This window comes from Arabidopsis thaliana, chromosome 5 (assembly GCF_000001735.4).
Source record: "Arabidopsis thaliana chromosome 5, partial sequence".
In the NCBI taxonomy this organism is placed as follows: Eukaryota; Viridiplantae; Streptophyta; class Magnoliopsida; order Brassicales; family Brassicaceae; genus Arabidopsis; species Arabidopsis thaliana.
The window spans coordinates 2,059,880-2,079,346 of record NC_003076.8 but is presented as its reverse complement, the minus strand read 5'-3'; the positions used below and the strand labels follow the sequence as shown (position 1 = coordinate 2,079,346).

Genomic DNA, 19,467 nt, shown 5'->3' with positions numbered 1-19,467 from the left:
AAATTTAATTTTGAGATTGAAATGTGGCCATATCATGTTTTAGTGTATTCATTTTATAAAAGAAAGAAACAAAAAAAAAAAATCTTGATTTTCTTGACCACCGATTTCGTCTCACGCAAAATCCTGTATAAATTATAAAAACTATATATAACTTCATTTACCAACCGCGTGGGAGGATTACAATAATGCAATTGATGGAGATAGTATAACCTAAAGACAAATTACTTTTAACTAAACAAAATGTAGAAGCACCAGCTTTCTTTTCCCATCTTTTGGACTATGTAGACAAACACACACGTTAATCTATAGTTATTGGCTTAATTTCAAAATCTTTCACTTTCATGATCAGTCAAGAAATACGCGTTTAATCGACTTTTTCTCTCTATATATACAATTCTTTCAAAATGATCAAACATAGTCATAAGTTCCGCACCAATCAGTGGAAATAACTAATCAAAACTCTGTATCATCGTTTTCAAAACCTAATTAATGGCTGTAACAAATCTTCCTACTTGTGATGGTTTGTTCATTATCAGTCTTATTGTCATCGTTTCTTCAATATTTGGGACATCATCTGCGCAACTAAACGCAACATTTTACTCTGGGACTTGTCCCAACGCCTCTGCCATCGTACGCAGCACTATTCAGCAAGCTCTTCAATCCGATACAAGAATCGGAGCCAGCCTCATCCGCCTTCATTTTCATGACTGTTTTGTTAATGTATACTAATATTTTCGACGCAACTGTTTAACATCAATTAAGCCATGTTGTAATTTTCGCCCTAAACCTACTTTGCCTTCTTTATTATATATTCTGAAGGGATGTGATGCATCGATCTTGCTTGACGACACTGGAAGCATCCAGAGCGAGAAGAACGCTGGTCCGAATGTAAACTCAGCTAGAGGATTCAACGTTGTTGATAATATCAAGACTGCCCTCGAAAACGCTTGCCCTGGTGTTGTCTCTTGCTCTGACGTTTTAGCCCTTGCCTCTGAGGCTTCTGTGTCTTTGGTAACTCTACACGTTCTTTGTGGACATATGAAACAAAACATAACTAAAAATTACTGTGGTATAATTCTATTTAGTTATTGTTAAGATACGTTTGATCATCTTCAGGCAGGAGGGCCATCATGGACTGTATTATTAGGAAGAAGAGATAGTCTCACGGCCAACCTCGCCGGTGCAAATTCGTCCATTCCTTCTCCCATCGAAAGCCTAAGCAACATCACATTTAAATTTTCGGCTGTCGGGCTTAATACAAACGATCTGGTAGCCTTATCTGGTAAGTTCATCTAAATGTTTAGTTACTTGCGTCTCAAGTTGAAACAAACCCTAACGCCAACTCTTGTGGATCGACGTAGGTGCGCATACGTTCGGGCGTGCTCGATGTGGAGTATTCAACAACAGACTATTTAACTTCAGCGGGACAGGAAATCCCGATCCAACTCTAAACTCAACGCTTCTGAGCACTCTTCAACAGCTATGTCCTCAAAACGGTAGCGCATCAACGATCACCAATCTTGATTTGAGCACACCAGATGCGTTCGATAACAATTACTTCGCCAACCTTCAGAGCAACGATGGACTTCTTCAGTCAGACCAAGAGCTGTTCTCTACCACCGGTTCATCCACCATCGCGATTGTTACTTCGTTCGCAAGTAACCAGACTCTGTTTTTTCAGGCCTTTGCACAGTCCATGATCAATATGGGGAATATTAGTCCCTTGACTGGGAGTAATGGAGAGATTAGGTTAGACTGTAAGAAGGTTAATGGAAGTTGATTTCCTTAAAGCTCATTTTCTTTGAAAAAACATTGGCAAGCTTTGGTTGAATAATTTTTGTTATCATAATCACATCAAATCTGTATTGCACTTAAATCATTCTAAGCAAATTTATGATAAATGAAATTAAATCAAAACAACAGAAAATCAGCAAAATATTTAACAGTTTTACTATTATTAATGGAACATTCTCTTTATCTTTGCATTCACAGAGAAGAATGCAGAAAATTGAAAGTTTTCACTTTAGTAATAAGAACAACTTTATTTTGTGGGCTCCAACAGAGAATTATCATTGACAAATTATTTTACGAATCACCAATCAATAACGATAACAAAAAAAAAAAAAAAACCGTCCAACATGTTAATCGAATTATCTATCAACCATCATTACAGTCCTTGTGGAATGATTTCGCCGACAAATAAAAAATTTCATTTGAAATTTAGGGGAGACATAAAATAATTCGGTAGGCTGATTTTGCGGTCAAAATAAAGCGGTCCCTTTCCACGCCAAACTGCCGAAGACGAGAGTGCTTGATTCTCTAATTTTCCTCTAGAGTACTATTGATTTTATTTTTTGACAGGAACTATGAATTTTCGGCTGTAAATGTAAATATTAATTCATTAATGACAAATAATATTATTCTATTTTATAAAGTAAAATAAAAAATAAGAACTTAATAATTATCTCAAAAAATGTTGACAAAAATAAATTTGTTCAAGAATACCAATTTAAAAAAAAAATAGGTATAGAAATTAGGTTATATTTTTCTTATCTTCTCACACACACAGAGACATACATATATACGGATGAAAGTCATGATCTATATTTATATGTTTATTATTTAGGTATCATCATCGCCTCTATTACCTACATATAAATAAAGCAATAAAAATGTAAATATACTCTCATATATATATTGAGTTACCAGCGGAAAAAAATACGCAGTTCTCTGAATTCGTTAATTTATTATATATAATGAATGTGGAGTTATTATTGGGACGGAAGTCCTACCACAATTTAAACGCCTCAAACATCTTCTTTTTAAAACATTACTAAAAAGGGTTAAAAGAAGACAAAATTGAATGTGAAGTTGTTGACTTGTTTCTATCTACAACTTTAGAATACGATAGAAAGCAAAGTTCTTACAAATAAAATTAATATTGGATAAGTGATCTGTTTTGTGTGATAGGTACGCTTTGAGTCAGAATTTCAATGGTTCAATTCTTCATATGGGTTACTACCGGTGGTATTATAGTGTCGATTACAAACGATTAGGAGTGTTGCCACAAGTGTCATAGGAAAATTTAAAACAAAAACTGAGATAATTAACTAAACCAGACGATAATAACGATTTGTGACAAACTTAGTGTTGAAAAAGTTTTGAATCAAATCCATTAAAATTGAGCAACACAAAATAAATCATAAGAGCACGGTATTAATCTAAAGTCATCTTCAGTGTTTCAGAAAAGTCAGAGGAAGTACTGAAAATAAAATGTTAAAGTTTTACGCCAATCATAGTTTTTGTTAGTCGAATGTAGTAATTAATTTCTTCAAGATGCACAAAGTTGACTACATAAAGCTAAAAAGTAAAAAGTATCTTAACTAGTCTTTGAACTCTCTCTAGTATAGTTAATTAGTTCGAAGATTTAGTTAATAGTAACTTTTAACACTTCAGAGTATAACAGTAAGATTTGCCCACAAAGATAAGAATAAAAGATGAACAAAGAAGAAATGCACAAATATAGAATAACATTTTACGGAAACTTGAGGTTTAAGAAAGGAAAAAAAGGTCCCATGAACAAATGATTGCCTGTGTGGAGATTTGCCTCTTCTCAAGCAAGACAAAGTGGAACCCCACTCGTTCATCAATTCAATAATACCATAATTACTTCATCAGGCACGTTGTCACGTGACTTTCTCCTCTTCAACGTCCTTTTGGTAAATGGATGTTTGAACCTTAAGTCAAAAGTAAATGGCAACAACTACCAAAAAAAGTTATCAAACTCTTTTTTTCTAACATGGGTTTTCATATTCATAAGGAATAAAATTCGTTGTCCAAAAAAAAATTAAAAAAATAAATGAATAAAACCTAAAGAACAATACCTTATTCTGTAAACAAAAAGTTTTAGCGGAAGTTTTTTTCAAGATTCCGTTAATGAAATTAGATATATAAGATTATTTTATTCATTGACAAAAGAAAAGGTAGTCAGGTTATTTTAATTTGTATATTTTGGTTTATTCTTCTCTTTCTTTATTTTTTATTTTCTTTTAATTTTTAGGTAAACATATTTTGACTATTCTTCAAATTCTTATATTGTAGCTATTTTATACTATTGAGTTCTAGACCGCCCACACCCTTCGTTAGCCGCCGCCTAGATAAGCTGGCCTCTATTTATAGCCGTGGAGCAAGACTGTGACAACCAGTTTTGCCTTCAATAGTTTGGTACATAGACTAGTTCGTATCTTGTTTAAAATCAACGTTAGATTCGGTTAGGCAAGCCATTAATCAACGTTAGCATGTAACTTGTATGTTCAAATTAGGTTCTGACTAAATCACGATCGGATTTGATGCGGGTTGGTCAAATTAGGTCGCTTACAACAATCTCTTAAATTGGAAAAATTGAAAAGGTTTATATTATTAATTCTAGTATTAAGGTACATGCTTTGCATGGGAAAATATATTAATACACATATTATAGAATATGATGTATGAATCCTAAATTTGGTTTTAAAGTGAAGGAATTTATACTATCCACAAAATAACGTATCTGTTACATAAATATAAGCGGTTAATGTTTAGTCAAGACTATTTAATGATATGTACATAGGATACTCTAAGAATGCCATAAATCTATTGAACAACATCGGCCGGCCGGTGTTTAATTGTGTATACACACTGCACACACAACATATTGGAATTCAAAAATATATGGTGCATATTCATATAAGTAATATCTAAACAAAAAGAAAACAGAATGTGCAATAATGAATGTAGTAGGACAGAGAGGAGAGAAATAATTGAGAGAAAGATTGAGATGCCAAAAAAACTTGAGATAGTAAATACTAATAATCACAATGATAAGAGTATGCATGACTTCAATTATTGCAAGGAGCCTAAAAGCATGACACACAGCAATATTTAGTTGAGGATATCATCCGCGTCCCACGCGTGTGGGTCCTTGCACACTCTTTTTATGTTTTAACCATAACTCAACTCCCAAATGAAAAAACTTAAATCATCATATCATATGTGGTCTATATCATATGCGTAGAAGGAATCAGAGAAATTTTTTCCCTATATAGTGACAGATTTGAAATAAGCGGCTTATAATGTTACTTGGATTTTGTTTCTACTGGTCTGGTGCCAATCTGGCGACTGATAACCAAATGTTAAAACTCTATTTTGTAGCTATTGGCCGACTCATGACATTCTGCTATATATATATCATTAGAAACATAATTCATACTTTGACAAATCCCACATTGTTTTAAAGTCCAAATTATGAAGTTAAATTTTTGAAAATGTATGTTTCGAGTTTTATAAGAAGAAATGGGAAATGTGTTAATGAAAATATACAAAATTACGGTTTTGATTATCAAAGTACAAGATTATGAAAGTGATAGAAATATATACTTTATGTGATACATAGAAGGTTAAATTATTAGAGGGGAAATTCGTGTGGCTGGAAAACTCAGAATGATATACTTTATTCTATTTTTGTCCTTAGGTTGTAAATAGCAAATTTGTCGAATGTCATCATGATCAGTAAAATAACAAAATCGTAGAATTACATAATTTTTCGACTATTCCATGAAATTATCAATCAGACCCTACTTTTTTTTGTAATTAATGACAACGTACTAATGTGAAACCAACTATCATATCTATGACATGTTACCATTCATACACATAATAATGTAGCTATTTAATGTCCAGAACTTTTCTTGAAAGCAACTTGCAATAAGTTAAAAAAGAAGTTATAATTAATGGAAAATGTATTGATGATGTTGGGTTTTTCTTTTTCATTTTTTTTTGTCGAAGTTTTTTATTTTATTTTTGATGATGTTGGGTAAGAACACATTAATCAAGTTTTTTTTAGGACAATAACTGTGATGAATAAAGTTTTGGGCCAATAACGATTTTGGTCAAACTCATAAAAAAGAAAGAAAAAAACTGATTGAGTGTTTTCGTGACCGTTTGATGGGTCATCGTTATCACATTTTGCTTCTTCTTCGTATCATCGTTAATCATTATGTCTTATTCTACCTTTTTATTGGGTAAATAATCAGATCATAATGTTTCTATTCCCTTTAATTGAGTAATTCAACTTAATCATGACCTTGTAGTTATGTAATTAGTCACGCTAATGACTAATCTGTCTCGTTTCTATAAAGAAACAAGATATATAGGTCATTTGTTTCTCCGCCGCTAGAGAAATTAGACGAGAGTCATCATATCATATTATTTTCCTTGGTTTGCTGATTCCAAATAACAAAATCCAAAATCACAGAACTCCATATATAGTTAGGAAACGAACAGTACATAGTCACGACTTAAAAGTAAAATTTAACTTAATCTGGAAATTTCGTCTTGTTTCAAATATGATTTTATAAATCTTGAATAATTAAATTTATTGTAAACAAAAAATATTTTATGCAAAACTCTGTATTAAAATTATCACTTGATTCATTATAATTAATAACTACTAAAAATAATAAAACATATAAATTTATGAAATTCAGTTTAAACTACAATGTCATGTTGATTGGTATGTTTTCGGGTCTGCCTCTGCTAATATAACATATCTTATAGGGTTTAGCGAATTCATTAATAATTTCGTGATCATTTTTAATATTACAATATTAAACAAAAATAAACTTATTACAAAAACATTTTCATCAGTCCAATATCAACAATTACCTAGTCATTAAGTTAGGTCCTGTTTGTTTCATCATTTAGCATTTTCATTTACATGATTCATTTACATGATTCATTTAAATGATGCATTTGAATGATGTTTCTAGTGTTTGTTTAATCATTTGATATTTAATCTAAATAATGCATTTAAATGGATCTTTATTTGTTTGATTATTTTGTAGTTCATCCACATTTTAGTAGGTAAAAATAATTTTACGGTTTTGGCGAAAAAAATATTTTATGGTTTTAGTGGGAAAACATGATATTATGGCTTTGGCGGGAAAACATGATTTTGCGGTTTTGCCGGGAAAACATGATATTACGGTTTTGGCGGGAAAACATGATTTTACCGTTTTGACGGGAAAACATGATTTTACCGTTTTGACGGGAAAATATGATATTACGGTTTTGGCGGAAAAACATGATTTTGAAGTTTTGGCGGGAAAACATGAATTTACGGTTTTGGTGAAAAAAATATTTTACAGTTTTGGCGGGAAAACATGATATTACGGTTTTGGCGGAAAAATATGATTTTGAAGTTTTGGCGAGAAAACATGATTTTGAAGTTTTGGCGGGAAAACATGATTTTACGGTTTTGGCGGGAAAACATGATTTTGAAGTTTTAACAGAAAAACATGATTTTGAAGTTTTGGCGGGAAAACATGGTCTTACGGTTTTGGCGGGAAAACATGATTTTAAAGTTTTAACAGAAAAACATGATTTTGAAGTTTTGGCGGGAAAATATGATTTTGCGGTTTTGGCGGAAAAATGAATACAATTTTGACGTAAAATAATAGTCCGTGATTTCCTAATTTTTTTTTTTTTTTGGGTGCAATATGTAATTTTAAAAAATAAAAAAACTTTATTGAAAATTAGTATTATTACAAACGTTATATTTGTCATTTATTCTTTTTAACTAAATCATCTCCATCCAAATGGTCAACTATGTCCATCTAAATGAGTTTTAAAAATTTGTCTAAATTTACAAAGTCATTCAGATGGATCATCCTAGTGATTCATCCAAATAATATGTTAAATTGTGAAAAACAAACATCATTTTTTATCTCTATCTAGATAATTCATTTGGATGGAGAAACAAACGGGCCTTAGTTATGTGAATCAAAACGTTAGTACTCTACAAACATTAAAATGTTGCACTTTAGCTTTAATTTTCCTTTTCACCGACCATTGATTTAGAAATTTAGCTACAGCATTAAACGGTAACTACGATGTCAAACCGTCACTATGTCCCTTTTTTTACTTCCAATTATTATATACCCTAATTCTTTTTCCAACCACTTCCACTTTCGTTTAAATCTCTTAAAACTTAAGAAAATCAAAGTTCCCATTATTAACGTGTGACCAAGAATTACGCTGGCCGGTCAAACTAATTATGGTCTTCAATAATGTTCAACAAACACAGTCTCACATCTTCAAGAAAAATCACGATTCCTTAATTGGTTTCTTCAATATGTGGAGTACTAAAAATGTAGCAAAAATAAAAAGTAGATGAAACTGTTTTTTAGCCGATCTTCTTCAATGGCTGCATTGTGATCGATGGACTAATTAAACGAGTCTCCGAAAATCATAAGCTTTATAGAAATAGTTGCTTTTTGCATGCTCAGATATGTATTTATCTTTATAAATTCAATTTTCACTCTATCTGAGATTTTTTTTCCATAAAATTTGGAAGTATCTTGAAATGGAAGTATTGCATACGAAATTTTGATTGTCATGAAAACAAACTGATTCCTTGTAGAATAAAAACAAACATAAGGAAAATATAGAGAGGGGTTAATAACAAACACACAAGGCGCCAGTCTCGTGTAAGAATGTGGTATACATTTATATGTATTCACGTGCGTATGTGAATGGCGGTTGTCGGTCAATCTCCCAAATCCATATCAACCCCAAAATACACTACATTTCTCGGTATTGACAAGAAATTAAAAAAAGGAAAATATCTCATGTTTTCTTCATTTTTTGATATAATTTTTTTTCTTATATTCTCTTTGGCATATAAAGTTGATTATCATTTGACCGGTTAGAGATATACTCTTTCCACAAAAAAAAATTTGAAACATTGTTCACATATATTAAAAAATATATAATTACATAAATACATGCCCTATTCATATACCACTAAAAAGAATGATGACTTAAATCACATGTCTTAAGGAATTTATAGGATGAAGATCCAATATTTGTTCATATACATAAATAATATTATTTAAATACATTGAACATAGGAAATAAATAAGTGGGGTTTCACTTTCATGTCACCACTCCATAAGGCCACAACAGATCTTCTTGTTCCTCTCTCTCAATCTCTCTCTCTAAAACTCTTATTTTCTTCGTAAGAGATGGAACTAGCGTTGTCTCTAGGCGACAATACTAAGAAACAGTTCTCTTTTATGGAGAAGAACTCGAAGATTAATAATCCCTCTGTCTCGTCGACATCTACTTCCGAGAAGGATCTTGGGTTCTGCATGGCTTTAGATGTTGCTTTTGGTGGTCACAGATCGTTGTCATCCTCTTCGTCTCCGTCGGTAGAGGATGAGAAGAAGAAACCGGCGCCCAGAGCAAAAAAATCTGACGAATTTAGGGTTTCGTCTTCTGTAGATCCACCATTACAGCTTCAGCTTCACTTCCCTAATTGGCTCCCTGAGAACAGTAAAGGTTCTTATTTTATTTTTTATATTTTAAAATAAAAAATGGGCATAGGGCTATAATTTCTCTTACTTAAATGGTGTGATTATATACGTACACACTAGACACAAAAGAAACAAAAGAAAGTCGATGTTATTCATAACATTCGATTTCTTATATTAGAATCCCTAATTTGGCTTACATGTTTTTTTTCTTACGACTATAAGAATATTAATATCTTTTCTGGATATATATATAGAGAGAGTCCGATTTGGCTTAAATGTGTCGATGGGATGTTGAAATCATTTTCCAAAAATGTTTTGACTGATTTGTGACAAGAAAGAAGAACCATCTTTTAATTAAAGTATTATTTAAATCCAAAGAAAAAAAATATCTATTGTGGATGTATTTGATTAACAAGAATACCTAACTTTTCACATATCAGTTTGAATATTCGCTCAGGATTACAATAGAAACAATATACTAATTTAATAAACCAAATTTACAGGTCGACAAGGAGGAAGAATGCCCTTAGGAGCAGCTACGGTTGTGGAGGAGGAAGAGGAGGAGGAGGAAGCGGTGCCTAGTATGTCAGTATCGCCGCCGGATAGTGTAACGTCGTCGTTTCAATTGGACTTTGGGATTAAAAGTTATGGTTATGAGAGAAGAAGCAATAAGAGAGATATTGATGATGAAGTGGAGAGATCAGCTTCAAGAGCCAGCAACGAAGACAACGATGACGAGAATGGATCCACTAGGAAGAAACTTAGACTCTCCAAAGACCAATCTGCTTTTCTTGAAGACAGCTTCAAAGAACACAGTACCCTTAATCCTGTTCGTGTCCCATTCTTTACAGTTTTTATTTATTTAAAATTTGTCTTTCTTGAATTTATTCTATTTTTTTAGTACCAAATTTTAGCCTTAATGCTTTTTTTTTTCTTTCTAAAACATTGCAGAAACAGAAGATTGCATTGGCGAAGCAGTTGAATCTTCGTCCTCGTCAGGTTGAAGTCTGGTTTCAAAACAGACGAGCCAGGTTAGCTTATATCATTAATTATTTATCTTCATTTTCTTCCTGTGTAAACGGTTTATTTTCTTCATTGGAAGTATATTTTTTTGCTATGATTAATTTCTGAAAAGAGGGATGAGGACGAAAAATGCATCACGAGTAATAATAACAAATTGTCGCATGTCTATCCTTGTCATTTTTCGTGCAAAAGTAGTATATCACTTCCGCTCATCATTTCCATATATAATTGCTTATAGTGACTTATTCACAAAAAGAAAAAAATTCATAATCCTTCTTTATATAATTTGAACCCAAAAAAAAACGTCTTCTTTAATCTTTACAAAAACAAAGTCTCATATTGTTGGTGGGGGTTATGTGATTGATAAATGATAATAGGACAAAGCTGAAGCAAACGGAAGTGGACTGTGAATACCTAAAGAGATGCTGTGAGTCACTAACCGAAGAAAACCGGAGGCTTCAAAAAGAGGTTAAAGAATTGAGAACCTTGAAGACTTCCACACCCTTTTACATGCAACTTCCGGCCACTACTCTCACTATGTGCCCTTCTTGTGAACGTGTTGCCACTTCAGCAGCACAGCCCTCCACGTCAGCTGCCCACAACCTCTGTTTGTCCACGTCATCATTGATTCCGGTTAAGCCTCGGCCGGCCAAACAAGTTTCATGAAAGCACCTGCGAAATACAGTTTGAGCAAACGGTCGAGCTAGAGTGGTTTTAAAAGTTGTCTTCTTGTGTATATATTTATTTTACTTTTCATATTTTATTAGAGACCGCTATTTTGAAAGACGAATAGATTGATTATCCGGTTAGTGTTTTGTTTTTCTTAGATAGGACCGGATAAAAAACAGATGGAGCAAAAGGGTTGACATGTTTTATTGAATGATAGAGGAATATAGAAGAAGACAAAAGGAAAAGGGGAAAATATTTGGTTTGATCTTATAGACTTTTATTTGTGATTAAAGCAAAAGGGTTTGTCGTGCAAAAAATCTTCACTAGATACGTTTAATTATCGTGTTTTAAATTTATTAAACTTATTTTTCTTCCTTTTTTTCTTTAATGTTATATATAGGTTGATACATTTTAATTTAAACAAAACAGCGTTTTTACAAGAAATATGAAGATAATTAACAAACCGGTTTTTTCATGTCAACGTTCGTTAATCAGAGCATGCATACATCGTAGGGAGAAACAATAGAGAACCTTTAACACAAGACGAGAACAGTCACAAGATTGTATCATTAATGATGTACTGTTTAGGCGATTAATTCTCTTTTGAACATGCGCCAGACTGTTCCTGCATGTAGAAGAACACGAGAAAAGCAAGTTGTATCTACTATCTTGTTTCGTCCTCTACTTCACACAAAACAAAGTTTGATTGATGTATAAGCCCCATTGAGATGATGTCTTTTGTTGGGTGGCGTCGACTGATCATGATATGAATAGCTAGAAGAGGAACATGTGTTTTTAAACAAAACTCTTATTTCTAAAACTGCAATTTTGCAATTATTGTATTACTTATATTCATACCTCAGGTTTCATATAGCATATATGGGTTGCATGTGAACCGGATCAATGATTTGTGAGTTTTAGATCCTATCATTTTGTATGGCAAGATAATATCAACATGTTTAGATAGTGGGTCGTATTTAGGATTAAAGCGAATATAATCTTAATGCATATTGCGTTTGTAAAGACACACTAGGATAAGATTGGTATCCCCATGCAATCAATTTAAACCGGGATTAAAGCCATTGAAAACAGCTTGATCTAGGTTTTTCTTTTGTCTTGGAAAATTGCAATATTTTTTGGTTTTGGTCAGTTACAAAATTTGATACATGTTTCTCTATAATAAATCACAAAATTAAAGTCTTCAGTCAGTTGCAAAATTTCTATGCAAATTTTCATTACATAACTTTTTTTTGCAAAACAGTTGCAAAATTTACAGCGGCTTTGGAGTGAAAGTTGATTTTCAATGAGAAAACTGGAATGAAGTTGTTTTTGTTGCAGATCCTTATAAGTTTATTATTTGGGACGGATTTCATTCATTTCCGTCAGAAAATCGCAAATTTCTCATAACTTTCCCAAGTCTTAAGTCATTAACTTCTCATTAGGAATGAAGACTTTGATGAACTCATGTTATAATCAAATGTACCATGCACTGTTATTGCGCTTATCAAATAACTTAAGGAGGTGTTAGTAGTTTAATTTGCTGTGGTTATAAAAACTATTCCTAAAGAAGTTTCTTGGAATGATCACCATTGGAGGTCACAAATTGTTGGATGCTTAAAATGTAGTACTACTAATTTTGTATATTTTGGTGCTTACGCTATGGCCTTTTTTCATAAAAGAGTAAATGTGTACGGGTGAGTTTCTTCAGATATTTCCAGTTTTTCATCAATTTGACAATTTAAGCATCTGTAATCTTACTTTATACACAAACATAAACACTTGTGTTTTTCCCATTCTCCAACCAAATAGTCACATGTATGACTCTTTAAATCAATACTATATCCTGTACTATACTTGGGATTGTAACAGACTTTAATAGGTAAACAAGTGCGCCACGTGACGAACAACTGCACCAGGTTGGATCTAATTGCAATTCTTAACTCATAAAAGCATTTGACCTAACTGACTTTTTTTAAAGTCCTTCATAGTCAAAAAGTCCAAACATCCCATGTGAAACGTCTTCTGAGTTCTGAGTTCTGACCAAACCCGTTATCTTCGACTCCTATTATTTCCCCCAAATGGACAAATTCTTTATCATTTAATTGTCGGAATTGTCGGTGATCCACAAATTCCACACCAAACTCTCACATCGATGGTTCCAAATGCAAATTCTTGCGTTCACATTATAGACATTAAAACAATCGAAAGCACAAAGCAAAACCAAGCTCTAATTAGATCATCAAATATTTAGAGAGTAACGATAAGTGGAATCAATTCCATTATAAGAAATATGAATATGTAACCTCTCTTTGGAGCTAAATATTGTATTCGTCGTGACAAAAGCATTTACAAACCAATAGTAACAAAGATATCGAGTGATCCATTATATTCCATCTTTCTTTTTTACTCTACACATTCTATAATCAACAATTACCATCAAAATAGAAAGTAAAAGTGTTGAGATCAAACAAGTATTGGGGGTGGAAGAACCTTAAGTTTTTCGTTGTGTTTGGCTGAGCTGATTGAGTTTGACGATCAGCTCAGCGTAGAGGATTTCATTCCAAGAGTCTGGAACCCCGGGGAGGCACCAATGGCTGCAGTCTTGGTACAGCAATGGCGACTTTTTCTCTTTTTCCGATAAGCTCTGTTTCCGGTATACTGACGGGTGACCGTCCTTCCTGTAGTCCGTTAATCTCGTGATGTTTAGATAAGTGACAGGTGTTTTCATACCTCTTAACACTTTCTCAAGCACTTTCATTTTAGACGGGTACGGGGTTAGGTATGTATCGTTCTTGATCGGTTCTGTTTCGCTATCGCATGCTCCTCCTGAGTTCCATTGCCCACCACTGCAAAACAATTCCAAAAGTGTCAAGATTTAGACTAGACCTAAATGATTGAGACTCTACATAAGCAGATTTAAAGACGGTCTGCGTTTACCTGAAATGGGATGCGGAATAGCCCCGAAAGAAAACGAGGGACTTTGCCGGATTCACATTCTTCTCAACCCATCGACCCCATGTAGTCAAAGCTTTACGAAAAGCTTCAAGAACAGCGAGTTCATGATAAACATTACTTCCTTCTTGATAATAATCCTCCCTATGAAACAAACTCCAAAATCAGTTCTACATTATACAACACAAACAAAGACAGAGCAAATATTCCAGTAGATTGAGAGAGATTTTAGTACCCTTTGGATGTTTTCTCATGAGTCCACCAATGTCCGGTATTAAAGACAATAACATCAGCTCCTTTGTACTGCTCAGAGGACTTCCCAACCAAATCCAACCTTAAAGTCTCCTTCTTTGTTCCTTTCTTGTCTACAATTTCCCACTCTTGAACCAAGAAGGGTGAAACAAAGAACTCCACCGTGCAGTTATAATCCTATCAATCAAATTGAAAACTTTTAATATAAAAGTATAAAGAACCAATTGGGCTATAAGCAAATTAAGAAGAAAAGCCTTACTTGGAAGACGAATGAGTACTCAGCCTCCCCACGGAAATGATGTCTTCCTCTAGCCTCATAGACTTTAGTCTCATCTTTCACTGATCCTTTGAGAATACAAACCAGAGATTCCCACATGTTCCTATTTAGTGAATCACCCACAAAGACAAGTCTTCTTCCTCTAAGCATCTCCAACAATATAGCTCCATTTAACCTTCACATATTGATCTATTATTAGATTTCAGAGCCTTAAGGCTAAATATTAAATTTTGAGAACTGTTCCGACCAAAACTAACCTTGGTAAACTACATTTCTTAGGTTTCCACTTCAATTTCTGGAAATCTTTGTCTGGTCTTCCGTTGGTAATACAATTGAACTGTTCATCGATAAGATTACACGAACCAGGTTTATAAAGCGGATACGAATCATCTTTGATCCATTCACCGTCGAAGAACTCACAATTCTTCAAAGATTCACTCCATTTCTCGATCTCTTGCTTCACCGACGAAACCAAATCAACGGTTTTAGTCTGCTTTTTCGGTGTAGACGAAGCAGTTGATGAATTGGAACTGGAATTGGTCTTCAGATCTACCGACACGGGTGCTTTCGACGGCGCCGGAGATGTTGTTTGGTTTCTATTCACGGTTTCAGTATCGGCGGTGGTCCGTGACTGATTATTCGATCCCGTCGTTGAAGATTTGTCTGAAAGCAGAGGATGAGATGAAGTGTTGTTCTTTGCATCTGGGTTGGTTCCGTTTACGATCGGAGACTCAAAGGTTGTGTTTTTAGCAACCGGAGTGTGAGTTTCCGGCGCCGGTGTTTGTAAAGTTCCGTTTTTGGAATTCGAATTGAGAGGTGGAGAAGTGGCGTTAACAGAGAGAGAATCTGTGGCGTCACTGGATCTATTGGTGGGTTTGGTTGAAGTGACATTGGGAAGAATATATGAGAAAATTGAAGAGAACTGAGATCCGGAAGTGTTGTCTGAAGTTGTGGTTGTGGAGGAGGAAGTGAAGATGTTAGAGAACCAAGGAGAAGATGAGTTTGGAGAAGGACTAAAAGCAAAGAAGAGAGTGAATGAGACAAAGGTTATGACGAAAGCGTAAGCGAAAGTTGAGGTTTTTTTGGGTTTTAGAGCGGAGAAGAAGCTCTTGATGTCGGCGGCGGTTGTTGCTGTTGTTCCTCCGCCGTGGATTGGCATATACTTAACGGCGTCTGACGCCATAGACGGAGAGGTGGATGGTCACTAGTAGTGGGGAATGTGGTGTAGAGTTCGTGGCGCGTGACGAGTGGTTTTAGGGTTGAGAGAGAGAGAGATGTATGAAGAAAAAAAAAAAAGAAGATGACTTTTTAAGAACAATGGAGAAAGGTGTTTCGTTAACGGACCATTTGTTTAGACGACATTGTTAAGGGGATGACTTAAAGTGATGAGTTTCAAATTAAAATACCCCTCGTTTTTGGAGTTATTTACTTAAAATGCCACTTCAAAGAAGCGTGTCGGTGTGTTCGAGATTCGAATTTTAATTACTGTCTTTTGCCCCTATCTATATATATCTCACTTTAATCACACTTTTATTATCGTTAATGTTTAATGTTTATTTATGTTAATGAAGGATTAGTGGTTAGTGGTTGTGTTACTAATTGTTCGTTGCTAATGTCCTTGAAAGGTGTAATTTGTATGATCTATCTAACTAAATTATCCGGAAATAATGCGGTTGAAATAAAATCACGATACATATTAGGATATCACAATCTATTTATAGTATATTTTAGTCGAGATTTGAAAATAAAAAGGGAATATATTACTCGATTAAAGACATTTTCAAACGCAAAATCGTATATAACTATAGATTGAATCATATATATATCTGTGACTCAAGTCTTTTATCTTTGTTTTTTGGTTTAATGTTAAAACTTTATATCAACAAAGACTTTTATCTTGTATCTTATGTTTACTATTTCTGATGAGTAAATATTAATTTTGTAGGTAAGTAAGGTGGCAGGTTTGGGTAAAGAGGAAATCAAAAATGTATGGTAGGATAGTACTTGACAAAATACAAAATTCTAATTCGCGTTTATTAAAGTCCTTAGCGTGTGGACTCTACTTGTTTAATTTCGACTCTCTAAACGTCGGCCTTTATTTTCTTTCAAACGTACTTCACCAACTCTATTAGAGAGATCGATTATAACCGACAAGCATAAGTATGTGATTTCTATATTAGTTTATATATAGCTATGTCTTCGAATGATTATTTATAGTAAACACATAATTATACGTAATAAGTCCGAGAGTATATAAACTATGAAGGATAATTAATTGAAGACAAGAAAATTAACGAAATAGTGTGGGGAATTCCCAAGGCATCATATTCAGATCAATGCACCGTCACAAGTTTGGCTATTCTTTATTTGGTTTTCTGATTAACACAAAGTTTTAAATAGTTTTGAACGTTTCTAATCCATTTGAGGCAGTGATTTTTTCTGTTCCAAGTATTTTATGTTCAATATTATTAGGAATGTGAACGGAACGATTTTTTTTTTTTTTTGTGGAACCGAGCGACCAAATTTGAGAAAATAAAACAAATTAGATTGATTTAACATTTAGACGAGGTTTAATTAGAAAGGAAAAAAAAAACACAATTTTATATAAATATGAACAGCCAAAATAATTTTCCTAGAGTTTATAAGTTCAGGGTTTACCTTTTTCATAGAGAAAACTAATAAAGTCACTATTAACATTTTAAGAATATACATTTTTAAAACAAATTATAAAGACAATGAGAGAAAGGTAGCCCCCACCAGTAGCACATCGTTGGCATTGTCCAACTCATCTTCCGGATAAGCTCTCTATCCATCTCCTCACATCTCTTCCCAAAACTTTCAAAAACAAAAAAAATATCTTAATTATGGCATTTGAAAACTTAAAAATATCTCGTCACATATCTTCATCGACAAAAAATTTACTGAAAGCGAAAAAAATAATGGCAGCTTTGGCATCAAACCCCCAAATGCTAACTAGACAAGCTCACGGTAACAAGAAGGAACAATTGTGGAGGAAAGAGAGTTTAAATTTGGAGAAGAAGTGTGGGTTTTGTGTGAGCGTTTACAGTAATGAAAAGCTTGGGAGGTCACATATGGAGAAAGAGTGGAGACTAAAAGCCTTTTGGTCAAACATAGCTCAGCCTACGACTTTGGAGATGGAACCCATTAACAACGTTGAAGAACTCGATGCTGTTCTCTCTCACGCACGCCAACTCTCTCAGCCTATCATCATCGAATGGTAAACACACCAAAATCATATCTTATCCAATCTCCACAATCCAAATTAGATTTGGTTCTCTATAGGAAAGCTAGTCCAGAGCATGGTCAACACTTACGGAAAAATTAGGTTAACTAAAAAATCATACAAAAATGCGTTCAAGTTTTTTTTTTATCCCGGCTCCGATTGGTTTGTTGAACTCTCTTTTGTTATAATGATGGATATCAAAGGAGTTCAATATTTTTTGTAGTTTTCTTGCTAGGTTATATTTTTCTCGCAAGTCGCAAGATCATTTTGCCGGATTTTTACTTTATTTTTGACAACTCAACCACACACCAATCAAAGCCTTTATATATGTTTGGTTATGAAGAATTGTGAGAAATATTTGGGCAGGATGGCTTCTTGGTGTCGAAAATGTATTTACTTGAAGCCTAAGTTGGAGAAATTAGCGGCAGAATATAATAACCGGTAAGCTAACAAAAGAATCAACAATTTACATGGATGTTATTGCAAAGGTTGATTATATTGTGAACAAAAATGATTTTTCTTACAACAGAGCAAAGTTTTACTATGTGGATGTAAACAAGGTCCCTCAAACCTTGGTGAAACGTGGAAACATTTCGGTAAAATGCTTAAACATAATTTTGTCCTTCTTTTCTGATGTGGTATGTGCCAAATCTGAACCAATTACTTCCATATTCGTGTGTTATGCAGAAAATGCCTACTATTCAGGTATGCTTACTTTCATCTAATACAACATCAGTATTTTGAGTTTCTTGATACGCATTTGACAATAAAGTAATAGTGAAAAAGTAAATTAACATAATAATGAGAAAAATGAGTGGTGAATGCAGTTATGGAAGGAAGATGAGATGAAAGAGGAGGTGATTGGAGGTCACAAAGGATGGCTTGTCATCGAAGAAGTTAGAGAATTGATCAACAAATTTGTCTAGTTCTCTCTTTTTTTTCATTTCCTACCTTTTTTTTTTCTTTTAAAAAAAATTAATATGTACAGTCAGTTTTCTTATTTTCTTTCTTTATACAATTTCAAACTTAAAAACTCCTTTTTTTGATAATCAAGAAATTTCACATTTTTTTTTCTTTTCGTCGAGATTGAGCTTTGTTAATTAAGAATGGCTAAAGTCAAGGTACAATTGTTCAACCATTCAATTAGGAGGACAAGCATAATCAGAGTAGTAGTTACATTGAAGACAACCATGTTTGGCAAGTAAATGAGCTACTCTATTACAAGTTCTACGAGTGAATGAAAAGCTAATGTTTTGGAAGAAATTTCACATTTTGATTTCTATTTTATACTAATAATTTCAATTAACGATTAAATTAATCAATTCATTAATTGAGCATCATCGTCGCTTTGGCCGAGTGGTTAAGGCGTTTGCCTGCTAAGTAAATGGGGTTTCCCCGCGAGAGTTCGAATCTCTCAGGCGACGAATTTTTTCACCTTTTTTTTTTCCTTATATGTTAACCTCCAGTTTGGCCTGCACTTGCAAATTAATCGACAACCGTGAATTGTTTTTTCTTTTAAATTGGACACGATTGCTTTAGATTTTGAGACTGTAACTCTTGCCAAAAGCTACTTGTTTTTTGTTGTTCATATGCTTCATTCACACAGAGATAGATCAATGTGGATGAGAGGAAGAGTATCACAAAGGTTCTTCTTAATTGCAAGAGAAAGGCTTGCGGATTAAAATCACTGTGAGCTA

The 19,467-nt window shown here is 33.5% G+C and overlaps 4 protein-coding genes and 1 non-coding gene across 11 annotated transcripts; 4 read left to right on the top strand and 1 right to left on the bottom strand.

The window, feature by feature from the left end:
• The first annotated feature begins 341 nt into the window (after nt 1–341).
• PA2 (peroxidase 2) lies at nt 342–1,965 on the top strand. The gene is made up of 4 exons (NM_120755.3): nt 342–720; nt 820–1,011; nt 1,117–1,282; nt 1,362–1,965. The coding sequence occupies exons 1-4, from the start codon at nt 490–492 to the stop codon at nt 1,778–1,780; spliced, it is 1,008 nt and encodes a 335-aa protein (NP_196290.1). The 5' UTR covers nt 342–489; the 3' UTR covers nt 1,781–1,965.
• Nucleotides 1,966–8,780: 6,815 nt separating this feature from the next.
• Nucleotides 8,781–11,406, top strand: HAT14 (homeobox leucine zipper protein). Of its 4 annotated transcripts, NM_120754.5 has the most exons (4): nt 8,781–9,378; nt 9,857–10,182; nt 10,305–10,384; nt 10,754–11,388. In NM_120754.5, the coding sequence occupies exons 1-4, from the start codon at nt 9,063–9,065 to the stop codon at nt 11,040–11,042; spliced, it is 1,011 nt and encodes a 336-aa protein (NP_196289.2). In that variant the 5' UTR covers nt 8,781–9,062; the 3' UTR covers nt 11,043–11,388. The 4 variants fall into 4 exon arrangements, with proteins under 4 accessions (NP_196289.2, NP_974743.1, NP_001332104.1 ...); NM_203014.3 differs by having other exon boundaries at nt 9,857–10,384; NM_001342901.1 differs by having other exon boundaries at nt 8,969–9,378; nt 10,305–11,406.
• Nucleotides 11,407–12,793: 1,387 nt separating this feature from the next.
• AT5G06700 (trichome birefringence-like protein (DUF828)) lies at nt 12,794–15,933 on the bottom strand. Its single transcript, NM_120753.4, has 5 exons — nt 14,784–15,933; nt 14,509–14,701; nt 14,233–14,426; nt 13,983–14,141; nt 12,794–13,891 (listed from the first exon to the last, which is right to left on the bottom strand). Exons 1-5 carry the CDS (start codon nt 15,707–15,709, stop codon nt 13,537–13,539), a joined length of 1,827 nt encoding a protein of 608 aa, NP_568173.2. The 5' UTR covers nt 15,710–15,933; the 3' UTR covers nt 12,794–13,536.
• Nucleotides 15,934–17,265: 1,332 nt separating this feature from the next.
• WCRKC1 (WCRKC thioredoxin 1) lies at nt 17,266–18,912 on the top strand. Of its 4 annotated transcripts, NM_120752.4 has the most exons (5): nt 17,266–17,764; nt 18,137–18,211; nt 18,300–18,366; nt 18,458–18,475; nt 18,598–18,904. In NM_120752.4, the coding sequence occupies exons 1-5, from the start codon at nt 17,391–17,393 to the stop codon at nt 18,694–18,696; spliced, it is 633 nt and encodes a 210-aa protein (NP_568172.1). In that variant the 5' UTR covers nt 17,266–17,390; the 3' UTR covers nt 18,697–18,904. The 4 variants fall into 4 exon arrangements, with proteins under 4 accessions (NP_568172.1, NP_001330198.1, NP_001031844.1 ...); NM_001342899.1 differs by having other exon boundaries at nt 18,300–18,475; NM_001036767.2 differs by having other exon boundaries at nt 18,300–18,904.
• A 200-nt stretch (nt 18,913–19,112) lies between these two features.
• Nucleotides 19,113–19,194, top strand: AT5G06685. The gene has a single exon. It is a non-coding gene; the product is annotated as a tRNA-Ser (tRNA).
• Nucleotides 19,195–19,467: the final 273 nt, after the last annotated feature.

Coding starts and splice junctions, on each gene's coding strand:
- PA2 (NM_120755.3), top strand. CDS start 490: ATGGCTGTAACAAATCTTCCTACTTGTGATGGTTTGTTCATTATCAGT. Junction 721..819: donor TTCATGACTGTTTTGTTAAT/GTATACTAATAT, acceptor TATATTCTGAAG/GGATGTGATGCATCGATCTT. Junction 1,012..1,116: donor CTGAGGCTTCTGTGTCTTTG/GTAACTCTACAC, acceptor GATCATCTTCAG/GCAGGAGGGCCATCATGGAC.
- HAT14 (NM_120754.5), top strand. CDS start 9,063: ATGGAACTAGCGTTGTCTCTAGGCGACAATACTAAGAAACAGTTCTCT. Junction 9,379..9,856: donor GCTCCCTGAGAACAGTAAAG/GTTCTTATTTTA, acceptor CCAAATTTACAG/GTCGACAAGGAGGAAGAATG. Junction 10,183..10,304: donor AACACAGTACCCTTAATCCT/GTTCGTGTCCCA, acceptor AAAACATTGCAG/AAACAGAAGATTGCATTGGC.
- AT5G06700 (NM_120753.4), bottom strand. CDS start 15,709: ATGGCGTCAGACGCCGTTAAGTATATGCCAATCCACGGCGGAGGAACA. Junction 14,702..14,783: donor AAGAAATGTAGTTTACCAAG/GTTAGTTTTGGT, acceptor CAATATGTGAAG/GTTAAATGGAGCTATATTGT. Junction 13,892..13,982: donor TATTCCGCATCCCATTTCAG/GTAAACGCAGAC, acceptor ATTGTTTTGCAG/TGGTGGGCAATGGAACTCAG.
- WCRKC1 (NM_001036767.2), top strand. CDS start 17,391: ATGGCATTTGAAAACTTAAAAATATCTCGTCACATATCTTCATCGACA. Junction 17,765..18,136: donor CAGCCTATCATCATCGAATG/GTAAACACACCA, acceptor ATATTTGGGCAG/GATGGCTTCTTGGTGTCGAA. Junction 18,212..18,299: donor GCGGCAGAATATAATAACCG/GTAAGCTAACAA, acceptor TTCTTACAACAG/AGCAAAGTTTTACTATGTGG.